Consider the following 18,707-nt stretch of genomic DNA (forward strand, 5'->3'; position numbering starts at 1 on the left):
TTCTTAGAGCCGCCTGGTTATGGACTTTAATTACATCTACAGAATACCTTCACAGCACATCTAGATTACTGTTTGATTGAATAATTGGAGACTATAGCCGAGCCAAACTGACATATAAAACTGAATGTCACAGAGGCTTTTATATTTAACATTTTTACAGCCTGATATTCTTATCATCCTAGATCTACTATAGTCTCTTTTCAGTCATTTTCAGATATTGTGGCAGTTTTTGCCACTGTTGTTTACCATAACAAATCTCTCTTCTTTCAGCCAAGCAGTTTTTTGCTTCCATATCAGTCGTTATGATTTTCTGTCTGCCCCTTTCATTCTGTTTCTCCTCCACTGCTGCCAGCACGACTCCTCCAGCTGCTAGGAAATGGGAGAGAGAGACAGAGACAGAGAGACGGACAGAGAGAGAAGCAAAAAACCAGACAGGGAGACTGTGCAAGAGGCAGAGAAGGCATGAGCCCCAGCTCTGCCTCACTGCTTTCCTTTGTCACTCTTGTACAAACCTGGGTTTGTATTGCAGTTTTTGGAGTCCTGCAGATGAAGTTTGAGCATGCACTTGTCCCTTGCTAAATTTCTGTAAGCTGGGGCTTTACCTAACCTTTCAGTAGAAGCTCTGACAACAGAGCTGTCAGATGTGAGGATTCAGAATCTATGAAATGTGCACTGAATGACCTGTAATTGCTTTTATGATTTTCTCTCCCAGTGTTCTATTGATGCGAGTCCAGGGGGCTCCTATCTACCTTACCTTACTAATTTCTTGAGCTTAGTAGCTACTACTCCATGGAGGTGGAGTAGAAAGAGCTCTAGAGTGAGAAGAGAGGTGTTTTCAACCCTACTTTCTACCAACTTTGTGCCCCAGGCATGTTCTTTAGCTTCTTTGAACCCTAGTTTCCTTGTTTGGAACTTAGATTGTCGGTCTTGATAAAGAAAAACTCTGTAGAGGGAATTACACGTGCCTGTTTGGAGCCAGGTGTTTGAAAAATTCAGTTTGTGCCCTTGAACCTGCATTGGCAGATTGGATATAACTTAAAAGAAAAATAGAAGAAACAATCCCTCTTAGTGAGGAATTTCCCAGAAACACATTTGGCGGGCCACAGTATATTGTGGATCATGGCAAGGACTGGTAATGATGCCAGCATTTTGTTTACTTCCTGGAAAACACTCTAGATGATAAATACACTTTAAATTTTGGGTCACACTCCTTCTGACATCATGCTATATTGGAAGATGGGAAAAGGTAAATATAAGAGTCTTGAGAGATGATTTTATAAGGTCATCGAGGATCCCTATGTGGCCTGGGGCTTTACTTTGGAAAACTCTGCAGCTTACACCTCATTAATTTGGTAACCTGTGGGGACTGAGTTCGTCTTTCAGATGCAGTGAGTTATTTTGCTTGTCTTTGTGTATATGCGTATTCATATATACTCTCATTTTTGTAACATTTCCATGGGAGATTAGAGTATTGCTTTTGTACTGGCTCACGTTCAAGTTTGTGCGTGTTTCTATTCTGTGGGTAGCACCTCAGAGCTTTCCTCTTGGACATGTGTAAATATGTAGGGCGTTAAGAACAGAGGGCACTTTCAATCCTTTAGTTCTTTATACTTCAACAGAAATAAAAATTAAAAGCAGAGGATGATCACCATGAATGTTTTGAGAAAAATTGTTGAGTATGTTTTAAGTCATTTTGTTGGACAGAGTAATCTGGTTGTGGATACAAAATTAAAGCATCCAAAAATTTTTAAATGGTCACATGGATTCATGTTTCTTGAGTGCACTGTTGGCAGAGACCACAATCACATGGCTCATGAATATTTAGCTTTGCAAATTATGCCTGTAGGTTCCATGGGCATGGAAGTTATTATTTCTTTTAAAAAAAACTTTGAAAAAAAACACAAAGTTATGATATATGGTTAATAGAAAACAGGTTTCAAATCACATGACTGGAGGAAATAGGCAAGCACAGTCCTTCCAGGAATTGGGGTAGGGAGAATGTGTGATTTTCCTCTTTCAGAATGTAGGGTTCTGTCCTCATTTGGGAGGTAAATGTTTCAATACTGTTCCAGCACTTTATGTAAGTTTGTTTTTGCTGGACTTGGTGCATGAAATACATCAAAGCATCATCTCCTCAGTGCCTTTCTGTGTGGCACTGTTATGAGTTCTAGGGCAGATCAGATCTGCGTAGATCTTACTTATGCAAAAGCCTAAACTCTAGAGAAATGCCTCTCCTACTTTACCATAAGTCTTTTTCTCCCTCCTAGAATTGAACTAGCAAATTCTTGGCATGGCAGGTGTTTCTGAAATGACTGTGTATTTTTCTTTGCTTTATTTGTTTTCCTTATTTTACTTCTTCTGTTCTCTTAAGCAGGCAACTCCAGAAAGAGCTGTGTTGGTGCAAGTGTCAGGAAAAAGGAATAGGAGTAGTAAAGATTGGGTGTAAGGCAGGTCAGAAGAGGGAGAGGAGCTGACCCTGATTGTGCAAGTGCTGAACTTTCAGCAACGCCAAAGTCATGTAAATGTATGAAGTTGGGTGTGTGCGTTAGAGCAGCTTCATGGAGCTGTAACCTGAATAGCATAGCAGGCACTCGCCCAAGTGATAACTCAAGCTTCAAATGGACCACAGCCCAGCTATTGGGCCTGTGTGTGTGTGTGTGTGTGTGTGTGTGTGTGAGAGAGACACACACAGAGAAAGGTTGATTGATTGATTGATTCTTGAAACAGATTTTCCTCTGACATTTCAGCAGGCATTTCTTTATCATTGGGGAGCTATAGCTCCTCATTTCACAGGGCACATTTCTATCTTTTTTGATAGATAAGAAGATGACTCCCAAAATGACTTGCTTTACTCTATCCCTCTTGGCTTTTTAAAAACTAGTGTGCAGGAGAAAATTCTTGCTTGTTCTCCAAGCAATCCTATTCATGCTTTACAAAGATTACATAATGTTTTTATCTGTGGCCTAGAGCAGTGATCCTCAAGTATGCCTGGCCATCATGGGGTGGCAGGCAGATGATTATAAAGCAGTCTCCTGGACCCTACATTCCCACCCCACCCCAGAATCTGCATGTTAACGTACTTCTGCGGTGATACGTTGGTTTGAGGATCACACTTCTGAAAGAGGTGGATGTCTTCTTCCTTTTTTAAAAAATTAATTAATTAGACTGTGTTGCGTTGGGTCTTCATTGCTGCGGTTTCCTCTAGTTGTGGCGAGCCAGGGCGCCTCTTCATTGTGGAGCGTGGGCTTCTCATTGTGGTGACTTCTCTAGTTGCAGAGTACAGGCTCTAGGGCACGCAGGCTTCAATAGTTGCGACAGTTGGGGTCAGTAGTTGTGGCTTACAGGCTTAGCTGCTCCTCGGCATGTGTAATCTTCCCTGACCAGGAATGGAACCCGTGGCAGGCAGATTCTTATCCACTGTACCACCAGGGAATTCTGAGACATCTTCTTATCACTGGTTTTACTATATCTTCAAAATCTGGTGTGTATTTTACATTTATGACACTGATCAATTACGTACATCTCAGGCTCTCAATGGCTAGTGGCTACTGTACTGAACAGCCATAGAGCAAGGAGGGCCTACCCTGACCCTCTGGCAGACGCAGAATTGACGATGGCACTCTTTCCCCTCTCTCCCCTGCTCCTAAATATGATCTCAGAATACTTTCCAGCACAGAGCTTCAGGCAGCTGCTGCCAGTTAATGGGACCTCAGGATTCATGTATTCATCAAATAGTTGTTGAGTGTCTTTTTTATATCCAGCACTGTGCTTTGGATATGCCCATAAGTAAAGCAGTCTAAAATCCCAGCCTCTGAAGGAGCTTACATACTAGTGGGAGGAGATGGGCTATAGGCATAATATATAGGTAAATTACATGATAGTTTAGAAGCTGACTATATTATACTCTAGAAATAAGAATATGTAGCTCAGGTTTGAGTGCTAGAGTCGGGGCTGCGGGGTGGTTGGATTGAGAAGGTAATGTGAGTAGACTTGAAGGGGGAGACTTCAGAGAAAACTCAACTGCCACCCAGGCAGTTAAGCGCAGCCTGCATTTTCATCTGGGAGCATGCATGAGGTGGGAGAAGGCAGGTAGGAGTAGGTGAGGACTTAAAAGATGGCGTTATCTTCAGCAACAATTCTGTCTCCCTCCACACTGAAGAGACCACACCAGCTTGGGGGAGGCCAGAGAGAGACTGTGAGGCAACCGCCAGGCCTCTGAGTCAGCTGATGTGCTGAGATAAGTGCTAAGATGAGGAGCCCCAGTTCCAGGAAAATAGCGTCTACACCCATTAACCAGCATTGCTTCCCTTCACTGGGCCTGGAGAGATCCATCTTGAGGCTTCAGTGGGTCTGCTTAGGACTTTAAGAGTTAAAGCTTAAACACAGGTGTGGAAACAAAAGGGCTGGTTGCCTCTTTTGCTTTTTTTCTTGCTCTTTGGACAAGGTTGTTGAATCGGATCCAGAAAAAATAACAAACTTGGCTCTTGTTGCCTAGCCGTAAGTTCTTGTAATAAAACTCCCAGCACTGGCAGAGAGAGTAATGTTCTTTAAAAAAAAAAAAAGCCTGGTAGCATAATCAGAATTTAAAACACAAATGGTGCGCGTGGTTTCAGTAGGGAAGAGCAGTCAGGAGAGGGGGTGGTTCTGTGCATTTCAAAGCCTGGGGCCTGTTGGACAGTCCGATGCTTCATATTTGTCCCTTCAATGGACACTTGCTAAGATTCAGGATTCTCAGAGCTTGGGGCTCTGTTTGTTCCCACAGGAAGACGTTTGTCATGTTGGAATGTCAGAGGACTGGGTTTTAATTAGTAAGCAGGAGAAAAGTTCAGTGGTTTCTTCAGGAAGGCACGGAACTACTAAATGATTTAATAATTGGTTTTTAGAGGAGTTAGTAGGTGAAAAATCAAATACTAGTTTTAAAGCCTGGCAAGAGATCATTTCCTGGGCAGTGAGGGAAGCAAGGTTTGTAAGAATAAAGATATTATGGCTTAGCCTTTCCTGTAAGTAACACCATTGAGCTTTCATTCAGCAAGTGGTTACTGAGTCTCTACTTTGTGCCAAGCACCTTGCCAGGCCCAGGAGATGATTCAGAACGAGCTACGTGCTTTCTTGGCCCTCATGGTGCTTGTCAGGTGGGATGGCAGCAGGTTTGCTGGTAAATGGTAGCAGTTCATGTGAGAGATGGGCTGGGCTCATGGTGTGCACACGGCAGCTCCATCTCCAGGAAAGAAGGGAGTCTGAGAGGTTTTACAGAGAAGGTGATACCTGTGGAGGACAAGGAGCAGTTACAAGGTGAGCCCGGGGTAGGGGATGAGCAAGCCAGGTGGGGAGCAGAATGTAAAAAGACCCAGGAGATCTTAAGTAGAATGATGTGTTGCGCCACTGTGAGTGATTTCATAGGGCAGGTGCTTGGGGGAGTTTTGGGAAGGGGGGTGAGCAGAAGCCCTCTCTGATCGTGTGCCAGTTAAGATGCTTAGATGCTGTCCTCCATCATCATATGTTTTGCTTTTTAGAAAGATCTCCTTGGTGATGGTGTGGATGAGGAGTGGAGCGAGATAGGATTGGCAGCTTACACAGCAGGAGGTTACTGTAATGGTTGAGATGTGAGGTTGGTTGAGATGTAAGAACCAGCAGTGGGGTGGGTAGCAGGGCAAGGACCTGCAAATAAGGTGGAGGGTGGAATGAATTGCCTTGAAAAGTTTCTGCCGTTTTATCCAAATGTAAAACCCTTGCTCTTAGCATTTTTAAAAACAATTCCATATTCAGTCATGTAGTAATTATCCTTGTAACAGTGATTGTAACCCCTCCTCATGTTAGAAACATACTATTTTCCCTCTCTCTTTTTTTTTTTTGCTATTCCCTTTACATCTCTTTTCTTCCACAAACTTTAGCCCAAGCCAGACTCTAGCAAAGACTCCACTCTAGGGAGATCATGCAGGGACTGGAGTGCTGACTGATAGAGGAGTGGTACTGGCCTGTCATGTCTTTATTTCAGGAGAGCTCTTGATGGGTCCTAGGATAACACCCTTGCAGACGAGATGAGGACTATTCCATGAGATCACGTTGTAGTTGGTGAACAGCCTGCATGCACGCTAAGTCACTTCAGTGGTGTCTTGACTCTTTGCAACCCTATGGACTGTAGCCTACCAGGCTCTCGTGTCCATGGGATTCTCCAGGCAAGAATACCGGAGTGGGTTGCCATGCCATCCTCCAGGGGATCTTCCCAACCCAGGGATCAAACACACATCTCCTTCAGCTTCTGCATTGTAAGTGGATTCTTTACCACTGCACCACTGGGGAAGTCCTGGTAAACAGCCTGGGCTCCCGCAAGTTCTGTTTCATGTGCTCAGGTCAGCGTGGGAGTGTGCCTGCAAGTCAACAGACCTCAGCCTTGTCTGGTTCAGCATCTCAGGGATTTAGAGGAGTGTGGAGATGGCACACACATGAAGTTTAGGGATTTTTGACAACCAACAGAATTGATTTTTATATGGTCTCTACAGAATTGAAATGAGTCTAAAGACTTTGATTTATATTAAAGATACACCAATGCAGGGGAAGGAGAAGAGCCTTGAGCTGTAAAATCAGACCTGAGACTTTAGGTACTGTTATCCCTATCTCCACCTCCCTGGTGTGAGCTGCCATTCTTTCTCCCCTGGATCATTCCAGAAGTCTACTCCTAGTCTCCTGCTCCTTCTCTCTCTTCAGTCTAGACTGGCCATAGCAGCCAGAGTGGTTTGTTGGATGTTTTCATGAATCCTCAGTGACGGCCCATCTCACCCAGACTAAACACCACAGTCCCTTCCAATGGCCTGTAAGGTCCTATTGGACCTACTGGTCTCCTCTGTGACCTCCTGCTCATCTCCGCCTCACCTCTGTGTTCCAGCTACTCCGGCCTCCTTGCTGTCTCTTTTCTGTGCCAGACCTATACACTTGCTGCTGTCTCCTCCCCAGCACTCTTCCTCTGGTGTCCACATGTCTGCCTCTATCATCTCCTTCAGTTCTTGACCTGCCCAGTGACTTTCTCAGTCAGATTTTACACGTAAAAGTAGAGTGCCCCTCTTCTCTTCTCTCAGTTTATATCATTCCTTCACAGTTGTTAACATGTATTTTAATTGTTTATTTTGTTCCTCTGACTTCCTTGTTAGACTGTAAGCTTCACAAAGCAGGGAATTTTGTCTGTTGCCTTCTCCACTACATTCCCAGCACTTTGAACAATGCTTGGCTCTCAATAAATATTTGTTGGATGTTTGTTTAAAGCATAAACGAATGGATATGAGATTATAGTAGGGTTCGGCTGATACAAAAACTGATGTGATCTTGGGCCTCATGCAGTGTCCATAGAAAGATATTTTGTAAAGAATTGGCTCACATGATTATGAAGGCTGCAAATTCTGCAGACTCAGCATCTCAGTTTGATGCTGAAGGACAGCAGACTGCTGTAGGCCCAGGAAGAGCTGATGTCCCAATTCAAAGGCTGTCAGCTGGAGAATTCTCTCTTACTCAGGGGAAGGGTCAGCCTTTTGCTCTATTTAGGCCTTCGACTGATTGGGTGAGGCCCACACCCATTGGGAAGGGCAATTTGTTTTAGTTGGTCTACTGATCTAAACGTTAATTCTGGACTTCCCTGGTAGTCAGGTGGTTGGGAATTCTCCTACCAGTGCAGGGGACATGGATTCAATCCCTGGATTGGAAAGATTCTATGTGCCACAAATTCCGAGCCTGCCCTGTGAGCTGCAGCTGCTGAGCCCGAGTACCACGACGAGGAGAGCCTGTGCTCTGCAACAAGAGAAGCCGCCACAACACGAAGCCTGTGCACCACAACAAATGGTAGCCCCTGATTGCTGCAGCTAAAGTCCATGTGCCGCAATGAAGACCCAGCACAGCCAAAAATAAATGAAATTAAATGTTAATCTCATCCAAAAACCCCCTCACAGAAATGCCCATGGTAATGTTTGACCAAATAACTGGTACCCTGTAGCCCAATCACATTGACACCTGAAGCTAGCCTTCACAGTACTCTCGTCAGACCACACCCCAAACCCTGGGCCTCGTCCCAGGCACCGCATTCCAGAGATTATGCTGATGAAGATATGACGACTGTGGTGTCTGGGAAGGAGTCCAGGGAGATGGGACTGTTGCCCTCAAGAGGTGAAGCGGTGGTCGGGGTTGAGTGATATCTACAAACATTTGAAGGTTTGTCTCATGGAAGAAAGAGGAAGGGATTCTTTGGTCTGGAAAGCCCAGCTCAGACAAGTGGGTGGAAGGCAAATCTTACAGGCAAGTAAAAGTAAGAAGGGACATCTCCTGCTTTGAGAGCCAGTGAAGTCTCCTTTCTGGAAGGGTGCAGGCAGGGCCAGCTGTGACCAGGAGTCAGAAGTGGCCTGTTCTGATCCGGCCTGGGTGCTGACCTTGGGTAGGCCTTTAGCTTCTCTGAGGTTCTCTCCATGGAAATCAGAGTAGCCTGCTTCAGAGGTCATCCTGAAGATCAGGTGGAAATAACCATACCTTGTAAAACTTGGTGGGGCTCAGGGGAGGCCTTTGTGTGTGAGGGGAGGCCTTTGTGTGTGTCAAGTCAGAGAATGGGTGGTCAGGAGGAGCGCTGACTAACCCCTTGCTGCGGCAGAAAATTTCCACTGACCTGCAGTCAGGGACGCTTCACTGCCCCTGGCAGCTTTGCTTTCTTCTCGTTGGAATTTGCCTGAGGAGTGGCAGTTGACTCCTTTTCCAAATTCCTCAGCCCTGAGTGTGTGATCTGTGCTGCTGCTGGCCCTGGAGAAGCCAGACGAGTGGGGCAGATGGTGAGTGAAGGGCGCTCCCCCTTCTTGAGGAGTCAGCTCCACGATGGCATCGCTTTTAATGACTTCAGGACACATTCCCAGGTTGCTCCCCATTTCTTCTCTTATTTACACTGCTCACATTCTTGCCTCTGGAATGCACCAGGGTGATCTATCCCACCTTCTACTCTGAAGAAATGTACTCTCTGCATAATATATTTAAAGCCCTAGTGTTTTATTTTATGGTTGTAACATGAATGAGAAAAAAGGAAAGAACGGAACATCCAGGGAGGCTTGCCTAAACATTCAGAACTGTGCTGGCAGTGGGACAAAGGCCTCTGCACTGTTGTGGGTTTTTGCGGTGACAGGCTTGATAAAAGTGACTTTTTAGTACAAGAGCTTTTCAGTGAAAAGATGATTTTACTACAGTGCTTAAGTCAGAAAATCAGATAAGTGTTGTCTGAAGTTCAGTGTTGATGAGTAGCTAAGCTTCAGAGGATTTATGAATAGGTTGGCATGGTTATTGTTAGCAGGTAGATGGCTCAGGAGCTTTTTCTTATGCAGGCGATGTCAAAACAAGGTCAGCGCTAAATGCTCCCCCACTGGTTTTGTTTATAACTGGCATTGGGACGTGTAACAAATGTCATTGCCACATTTGGTAGCGCTCTATAGTGCCTGATACATAGTAGGTGTAATAAGTGGTCACTGTTATCGGTGGCCATAGTTTACACCCAGCTTCTTAATGATTAGTTCTGGGTTTCCCGAGCCAATACAAACCAGAAAGTTTTTATTATTCTTTGTAAAGTACATAGTGGCCCAATTTTTAGGATAGAAAGAGCTGTCAATTTGGTGATCCGATTTGAGAATCCAGTAGCTCTTCGAGTAGCAGTAACATTCGGTCAGTCCAAAGCATACATAGGCCAGGATTTCTCAGTTGTGGTGCTGTTGACATTTAGGATAATTCTTTGTCATGGGGGCCATCCTGTGCATTTTAGGATGTTTAGCAGCGTCCCTGGCCTCTATTCACTAGATGCCAGTAGCTCTTCCCTCCTGTTTGTGACAATCAAAACTGTTTTCAGACGTTGCCGCATGTTCCCTGGTGGGCAGGATAACCCCTGGTAAGAACCACTGGTGTAGAGAAAGCTGTGAGGTGCCCATAATGGGCTTTTCAAACTGTGGAACACTCAGTACCCTTTAAGGCCAGGCTTCTCAGCTGTGGTTGAACATTGAAATTGTCCAGGAAGCTTTAAAGAATGCTGATGCCTGGCTCCCATTCCCAAATTCTAGTTGATTGGGGAGTGTGGCCTGGGTCTCAGGATATTTAGAAACTCCTCAGATGCTTCTGGTTTTCAGCCAAGAGGGAGACCACAGCATGAGTCGGTGATGGAGTCAATGGGGTGAAGTACTTCTTTGCTAGCATTTAAAAAGTATAAGTATATATAGTTGAAGAGAAAATATTAATGCCTAGCACAGTATTTAAGGGTAAGAACTATTTTATATGGGGCTTCCCAGGTGGCTCAGTGGTAAAGAATCTGCCTGCCAATCAGGAGACAAGGGTTCTATCCCTGGGTCAGGAAGATACCCTGGAGGAAGACATGGCAACCCACTCCAGTATTCTTGCTTGGGAAATCCCATGGACAGAGGACTTTGGAAGGCTATATAGTCCATGGGGTGGCAAAGTCATGTTCAGCCAGACACGACTGAATGACTAAACACCACCACAACAACTATTTTGTATGTGTGTTGAGGTTGAAAACACTGCTGGCAAGGGTAGAGCCATAAGCATAATCCCTGCCCTCAACTTGCTTTTAACCTGGCTGTAACCACTTCAGAAACTGCTTGCTTTTTGTTAATGATAGTTAACATGAAAACATTTTTTATTGAAGTATAATTGACATATAACATTATACTAGTTGTAGGTGTTCAACATAATCTTCAATATTTGTATATATTGTAAAATGATCATCACAATAAGTCTAGTTAACATCTGTCACCATATGTAGAGAAGTTTTTATCTTATAGTGAGAACTTTTAATATCTATGGTCTTTAGCAACTTTCAAATATGCAATAAATATTACTAACCATAGTCACTATGCTGTACATTAAATCCCCATAATGTATTTTTTTAATAACATGAAGTTTGTACCTTTTATGTACATATGTATTTTTAAATTATTTTATTTATTTATTTGGCTGCATTGGACCTTTGTTGTGGCAATGGGGATCTTTCGTTGCAGCACATGGGCTCTCTAGTTATGGCGCTTGGGCTTAGTTTCTCCACAGCCTGTAGGATCTTAGTTCCCCAATCAGGGATGGAATTCGTGTCCCCTGCACTGCAAGACAGACTCTTAACCACTGAACCACCAGGGAAATCCCAAAGTTTCTACCTTTTGACCCCCTTCACCCATCTCACTCATCCCCTGTCTCCCACCTCTGGCAACCACCAGTCTGTTCTTAATATCTGTGAATCTGGATTTTTGTTTTGTTTTTAGATTCCAAATATAAATGAGATCATTTGGCATTTGTCTTTCTCCATCTGACTTATTTCACTTAGCATAATGTCCTTGAGGTCCATTAATGTTGTTGCAAATGGCAAGATTTTATTCTTTTTCATGGCTGAAGATATTCCATCGTGTATATATACCACATCTTTATTCATTCATCGGTGAACATTTAGGTCATTTCCATATCTTGGCTATTGTAAATAATGCTGCAGGGTTCATATATCTTTTCAAGTTAGTGTTTTCATTTTCTTCAGATAAATACCCAGAAGTGGAGTGGCTGGATCACATGGTAGTTCTGTTGTTAATGTGAAATTCAATACAAAACGTTTATAGTTCTGTGGCTTGGGAGGTTTTGAGCCTTTCTGCTCACATTTTGAGGTTCCACCTTGACACTGATAAAATCAGTTGCTGGACAATAAAGATGACATGCATACTTTCACCAGCAAATGAATTTAATTATAGTGTAGCAGCTAGATGATAATTTCCCCCCTTTGTCTGTGTTAATTATATATACCGTGATATGCTAGGTCAGCAGTCTAAATACATCCAAGCAAATATTGAGTCTTGCATAAATCATCCCAGACATTTTATGAGGATCAGTCTAATGGCCTCTTGACTTCATTATCTATGGGAATTTGGGGGTCTTACAAAATAAACTGTAATACACATTCATCTCACTGCGAGGAAGTAGTGTAAAGTGGTAGAAGACTGGCCAGCTCTGGTCATATTTTATCTCAGTGCTCAGGAGCCAGTAAACCAACGGGACTCTTGCTGTGTTCCCGTGGTGGTGACTTTCGGCAGAGGCTGCAGCCATGGCAGATGTGGACATCGAGGTCAAGCCTTTGGGATCACTTTTCCTAATCCATTACAAGTCCATGAAAACACTCACCAAGGCTTCCTATTTGACTTGAAACACATTATTTGAAAGGTTGGCCTTCAATTTAGATATCTGGAAAATAGCGCTGAGAAGTCTTATGATTCCTCACAATGCATTCTGTCATCTCTCATCACAAAGCTCTTTAAGAATTCAGAGGGACGTCCTGCATTATTTGCAGTTTTGTCATTACCTGGAAGAAGGTAGGCATGAGCTGCTGAAGAAAGATGTTGCCATTGTGTAAGAAAAGGAAGTTAGACTGACAGATGTTTATTCATTGTCTGACAAGAGCTTTTTCTGATAATGATTTAGCTCCAGGTGACTGCACCACATTAAACATGCAACTCTGTTTCTTCTAGGTGTCTGAAGGTTCTCTGGTTCATTTTTCATCAAGAAACTTCTCCTTGTCAGCAGAAACAGAAGAAAGGAGCTTCCCCCACGGAAACGAACATCTGTTAAATTGGGCCCGAAAGGAATACGGAGCGGTCACTTCATTCACTGAACTCAAGATAGCAAGAAACATTTATATTAAAGTGGGGGAAGGTAAATTCTATGTGGTCTTAACTAATGACTGATTTATGACAGTCTGTTGTTTTCTTTTCGGAGACCAGGTGGCTAGGGCAAGGAATCAGAATTACAGATTGTTGGAGCTGGCAGGGACCTGAGGGATCGCTGGGGGCCGCTCCCTACCGCATCCTCTTCCCTTTTTCCTTCTGAGGAGATAGGCCTGGTAAAGTGGGGAGTAGCCTGGTTGAGAGAGGAGGAGGTTGTTGTGTAGAATTTAGAAGACACCCAGGCACAGAAGTCAGAGTGCGTGGAGGCTGACAAGCTGAGGTGTGGGGAAGGAAGGGCTAACTGATGGAGTGCAGGAGAGTTAGCATGGTGAGTCAGCAGTTAGAGCTTCCTCCCGCCTGTTATTCTGCAAACATTTAAAGCCAGTGTCAGTGTTGGCCTCGAGACATCAGTTAAATTTTGGACAATAGCAGAGGAAAAGTGTTTGAATATATTTTTAATATGAATGCTTGTTACAAGGACAAATTATTGGAGAAAGGAGCTGTTTAGCCTTGATAAGAAATGGCCTATTTTAATTTCCTTGCCTTGCAGAGGGATATAAATATCTGGTGACTCAATTTTGAAAGTATATTATTTCTCAAATAACTTCTTTATCATTATTTTTAGTTGAGTATATTTGGAACTCCCAAATAAGTTACTAGAAATAACAACTCTTGTGAATGGGCCCTTGTTTCAGTCAGGTGATTTTGTGAAAATGGCGCTTCAGGTCCTCTGGGTCCATCTGCTTTCTTCTGAATTCTACAGCAGTTGTCTCCTCTATCATAGGCTGTGTGGAAGCATGAGTAAGTTACTGAATGCTTATTCCCAGCCCTTTTCTGGATCTGGGATGTTTGATAGATTCAGGACACTGATGTTGAGTGTGTGCTGTGTGCAGAGGCTGTTATCAGGGGATTTCTACATGCACCCTCATTTAACCCTGCCAGTAATCCTAGGAGGAAACCATTATTTCGACCATTTTGCAGAGGGGTCAATGGAGGGTTAAGCTAACTTGCTCAAATCCACATTATTATTAGCAAGTGACAAAACTAGAACTCAAACTCAGGTTTTCTGACCTTTGAGTCTAATGCTTATTGCCCGACGATGCATTTTAAGTCTTAGCCCAGTGAGATGATGGGAAATATTGAAGGCAAAATGAGAAGAGAGAAGCAGAGGATAAGATGGTTAGATAGTATCACTGACTCAGTAGACATGAATCTGAGCAAACTCCAGGAGGTAGGAGCCTGGCACGCTGCAGTCAATGAAGTCACAAGGAGTCAGACATGGCTTAGCGACTGAACAACAACAACAAACATAAAAGTAGGTTACCTAGATGAAAAGGCTTGTTTAGTTGAATAGAGGGAGGAGGAGTTTAAAGGAGAGCAAGTTTCAAAAACTTGAAGTTTGTTATTAAACTCTCATGGTATTCAGGTCGCTAATCATAGAGGTCAAGCCCCACTGGGACAAAACAAAAAGTCTCTTTTAATAAAGGTTCTAAGCCCTGACCACTGTCTCTTTTTGAAGCAGGATTCTAGTGCATTTTGAGTAGGTATTGATTACCTCCCTGGAATTTGTTAGAATAAGAACATGTGTTATGGTAACATGTAGAAGGTTGGGCTCTATTCTGTTCTCTTAAGAGGGCATGATCTTCAATGAACAAGAGTGAGGGGTTCCATGATTTCCCCAAGGCTGCACAGTGGATCAGGGAAGAACTTTAAGGACCTTGTGTCCTGCCCAGTGAGAACTTTAACTTCTTGTCAACACCTTTGGAGATCCTAAAACTTGACTCCAGACATCAGTCAGGTGTAATACTGGCCCACACCATGGAGAGGAGCAGTTGGGGAAGTGAGGGTCCTTGGCTAGGTTGATGGACCACAAGGCGCTGTTGTCTATCACCATGGATTAGACTCTGCTGAGCAGACCTCATCTGCCGGTTTCCCAGAACCTGACCTGTCTCTACCCAGCTGAGTTTGGGATCCTAGGCCATGGGCCTCTTCTTGTTCTATACAAGGTGTGGTCCCCATCCTAGCAGCATGCTCATCACCCGGGAACTTTTAGAAATGCTGGTTCTCGGGCCCACCCCAGACCAACTGACTTAAAAACTCTGGTGGTAGGGTCCAGCCATCTGTGTTTTAGCAGGCACTCTAGAGTGATTCTGAGTGCTCAGTCACTCAGTTGTGTCTGACTCTTTACAACCCTATGAACTGAAGCCAGGCTCCTCTGTCCATGGGATTTTCCCAGCAGAAACACTAGAGTGTTGCCATTTCCTCCTCCAGGGGATCTTCCTGACCCAGGGATTGAACCTCCGTCTCCTGTGTCTCTAGCAATGCAGGTAGATTCTTTACCACTGTACTACCTGGGAAGCCCATGGTGCTTCTATTACTTGGTAAAGTTTGAGAACTACTGCTCTGACCTATATGCTTAGAGTGAAAGAACTAAGGGCTTTCAGTTCTTATCCCAGCTGGGCTTATTATCTGCGAGGCTTCGAGCAACATTCTGATTTACCTACCACCAGAGCCTCAGTTTCCATAGCAGGAAAATGATGTCTTTACATTACCTCTCAGGTTCTTCGAGTATGTTATTCTAGCTCTCACAGTGGTTTGTCAATCCTTTCCTAAAATACAAATAAGCATGTGACTTCCCCCCCTCCCCCAAACTTGCCAGGTTTCTACCCGGGGATTCCCCTTTGTGGTTTCCTCTCTGCTTGGCAGTTGGTATAACTTTTGATGCCAGGCATGCGGAAGGTCATTTGGGGGCAAAAAAAAAACCACATACATGCATGCACACATAACAAAAAGTGATCAGCTTACTCAACTTAGTTACAATGGCATCTGGGACTTAAGCCCTTAATAGCAGCAACTTTTAAACAATTAAACCTTTCCTGATGGCTTTGGAGAGTCACAGTGTGGGTGAGCTTTTTGTTACTTGTCTCAAATCTCATACCAGTATTTGTTAATTCTGTAAACCTATGCCACGTGCCAGATGCACCCCAGGCTCATCTGTGAACTAGGAATACAGGCCAGAGTCCCAGGAGGAGGTCCTTGTCTCTTGAGTTGCAGCCGGGCCTGTCCCTGGCCCATGTCTCCCTCCCCTGACGCTTGATGAAGCTTCAGCCTTGCCACCCCAATAGCACTTTCTGTCCTGTGATCTGGGGGAGGCGCTCGCAGGGCTGCAGCTGCAGGGTGTGCATTTCTCTTCTGCTCATCTGGCAAAACCCTTAGCAGATGTGGAGGGGGTGCTGCTCCGGCAGCCAGAGTCAGCAGAGCCTGGGCCTCTTTAAGGGGGGTCTTTAGGGAAGAACACAGAATGCACAGCCAACACTTTCTTGAAGTGAACCTTTGAGCAGGGGCCCTGTGAACTCCCCTGGCCCCCCCTGTTCTAGGGGTGACAGTGGGGGGTGCCCTGGTGCCCGGAGCCAGAATGCCACGATGTGTGTTGTAGACTTCAGCACAGGGGGCGTTTCGCAGTTGGGTGGGCAGTATCAACCCAATCTGGGGAACTCCTGGGCTGAGGCCTCACTGCTAAGTGAGACTTGCATATGAATTTGAACCCTGGCATCCTGTCCATTAAATGAAAAAGGCAGAAGTCTGTTTCATTAAAGTGCCAGGTCTCTGATTAATTACCCCTTCTGAAAAAAGCTTGCTGCACCTAGAACTTCCTTGACACTGGTCCCAGCTGTCACACTGCCAGCAGTTTCAAGTTCTGTTTAAACATTTAAGCCGCTCGATGGAAATCCTATCAGCCATGGTGCTGCGTAAGCAGCATGTGCTTTGGGGGAGTATCTCAGGACTCTTCGTAAGTGCATCACTTTCCCTGGTGGAGGTGATGAGCAGTCCTCAGTGTTCACAATGAGATGATGTTTGTGAAAGCACCTCGTAAACTGTAAAGTGCCATGTAAACGTTCGGGGTCTGGGTCACGATTAGGAGAAAGGGTGGAAGTCTGCCGTCACCCTAACAGTCTTGAGAGTATAAATGACTCTGAGGAAGAAATGTGAAGGAATGATTAATTCTACAGCGTGGGCCAGAGAAGTATCTAGGTTTCTGGTTCTTCTGTTAATTGAAATAGCAAATATCCAAAGAGGAGCATCCTTGGGGATAGGATAGATAGGTCATTGGATTCAGTGTTGAGTATGCCGAGTGACATAGCTGTTGGGTTTTTAGGTGGGAGGTGCTTGGTAGGCAGATGACCGTGCAGGCGTGCAGCTTAGGAGTCATGGTCTAGGTATAAGTTGAAGCTGTGGGAGTGATTGAGATCATCTAGGAAGAAGATGAAGTAAAAAGAGTTGAGGAAGGAACTGATATTCTTAGCCTTGGTTTATATCAGGGTTAACTGTGGAGCTTTTCAAAACGAAAGCCTTCTAGGTCCCACCTAGATCTGAGTTGGACTCTCCAGGGTGGAGTCCACACAGGCGGCTTCTGATGTGCACTAAAGATTGAGGACCACAGATGTTTAAAGGATGAGCAGAGGAAGAGCCCGTGAGAGACTGAAAGACAGGTCAGAGGAAATGGGTGAGGACAAAGCAGAATCAGAGAAAACAGGAAGGGAGAGGATTTAGACCAGAAGAGCCACTAGAGTTGGTCAGTAGGAGCCCACTGATGACCGCAGAGGAAGCATTTCAGGGCAGAAGCTTGAGGTCCCTGTGTCCTGCACTTGCCCAGGGTCCCCCTTACCTTCTGTCCTTTGAGTCTGGTTACCACATAGCTCATTGTGTGTGTTTCTTTTTTTTTTTTTTACTTTCAGATCAAGTGTTCCCTCCCACGTGCAACATAGGGAAGAATTTTCTCTCCCTCAATTATCTTGCTGAGTACCTTCAGCCCAAAGCTGCAGAAGGGTGTGTGATGTCCAGCCAGCCCCAGGATAAGGAAGTACATATCATTGAGCTAATCACCCCCAACTCTAACCCCTACAGGTGAGTGAGTGTGAGTGTGTGTGTATTTTCTGAACCAAGAGATGAAAACAAAGACATGATGTGACTTGACATGATTCTGACTTGAGGCAGAGAGAGGCTCAGCCCTCCCTCGTGTGAGAGGGAGGGAGTGACTCATACTTTGGATGATATTCACAGAATCTTTGAAGAAAGCAGTAAAGGTACCAGGGTCATATTATATTTTCTGATTTCTCTCTAGATTCCATATATCCCAGATGAGTTCTGAAGCATAATCTGAACTTCTTGGTACAGTCATCCATTGGTGTTGGCAGGAGACTGTCTTCAGATCCCCCTTGGATACCAAAATCCATAGATGCTCAAATCTTTTATAAAAATGGCATAGTATTTGCATATAACCTACATGCATTCTCCTGTATACTTTAAATTGTCTCTAGATTACTTATCATACCTATTATAATGTAAATACTATCTAATTAGTTGTAAATACAATATTTGTTGTTGTGCAGTTGCTCAGTCGTGACTGACTCTTTGTGACCATGGACTGAAGCAAACCAGGCTTCCCTGTCCTTCACCATCTCCCAGAGCGTGCTCAAACTCATGTCCATTGAGTCAGTGATGCCATCCAACCATCTCATCCTCTGTCATCCCCTTCTCCTCCTGCCTTCAATCTTTCCCAGTATCAGGTCTTTTCTAATGGGTCGACTCTTCATATCAGGTGGCCAAAGTATTGGAGTTTCAGCTTCAGCATCAGTCCTTCCAATGAATAATCAGGTTTGATTTCCTTTAGTATTGACTGGTTTGATCTCCTTGGAGTCCAAGGGACTCTTGAAAGTCTTCTCCAACACCACAGTTCAAAAGCATCAATTCTTTGGCACTCAGCCTTCTTTATGGTCCAACTCTCACATCCATACAAGACTACTGGAAAAATCACAGCTTGCGCTATACCGACCTTTGTTGGCAAAACAGTGTCTCTGCTTTTTAATATGCTGTCTAGGTTGGTCATAGCTGTTCTTCCAAGGAGCAAATGTCTTTTAATTTCATGGCTGCAATCACCATCTGCAGTGATTTTGGAGCCCAAGAAAATAAAATCTGTCACTGTTTCCATTGTTTCCCCAT

General features: G+C 44.3%; 1 protein-coding gene across 2 annotated transcripts in view; it reads left to right on the plus strand.

The window, feature by feature from the left end:
* Positions 1–18,707, plus strand: part of TGFBR3 (transforming growth factor beta receptor 3) — a 192,427-nt gene that overhangs the window by 128,432 nt on the left and 45,288 nt on the right. For both annotated transcript variants that reach the window (XM_043460676.1, XM_043460675.1), the window contains exons 5-6: positions 12,513–12,696; positions 17,444–17,612. In XM_043460676.1, the coding sequence (XP_043316611.1) occupies positions 12,513–12,696; positions 17,444–17,612 (353 nt within the window). The remainder of the gene's footprint in view (positions 1–12,512; positions 12,697–17,443; positions 17,613–18,707) is intronic.

Source organism: Cervus canadensis, chromosome 2, assembly GCF_019320065.1.
Source record: "Cervus canadensis isolate Bull #8, Minnesota chromosome 2, ASM1932006v1, whole genome shotgun sequence".
Lineage (NCBI taxonomy): Eukaryota > Metazoa > Chordata > Mammalia > Artiodactyla > Cervidae > Cervus > Cervus canadensis.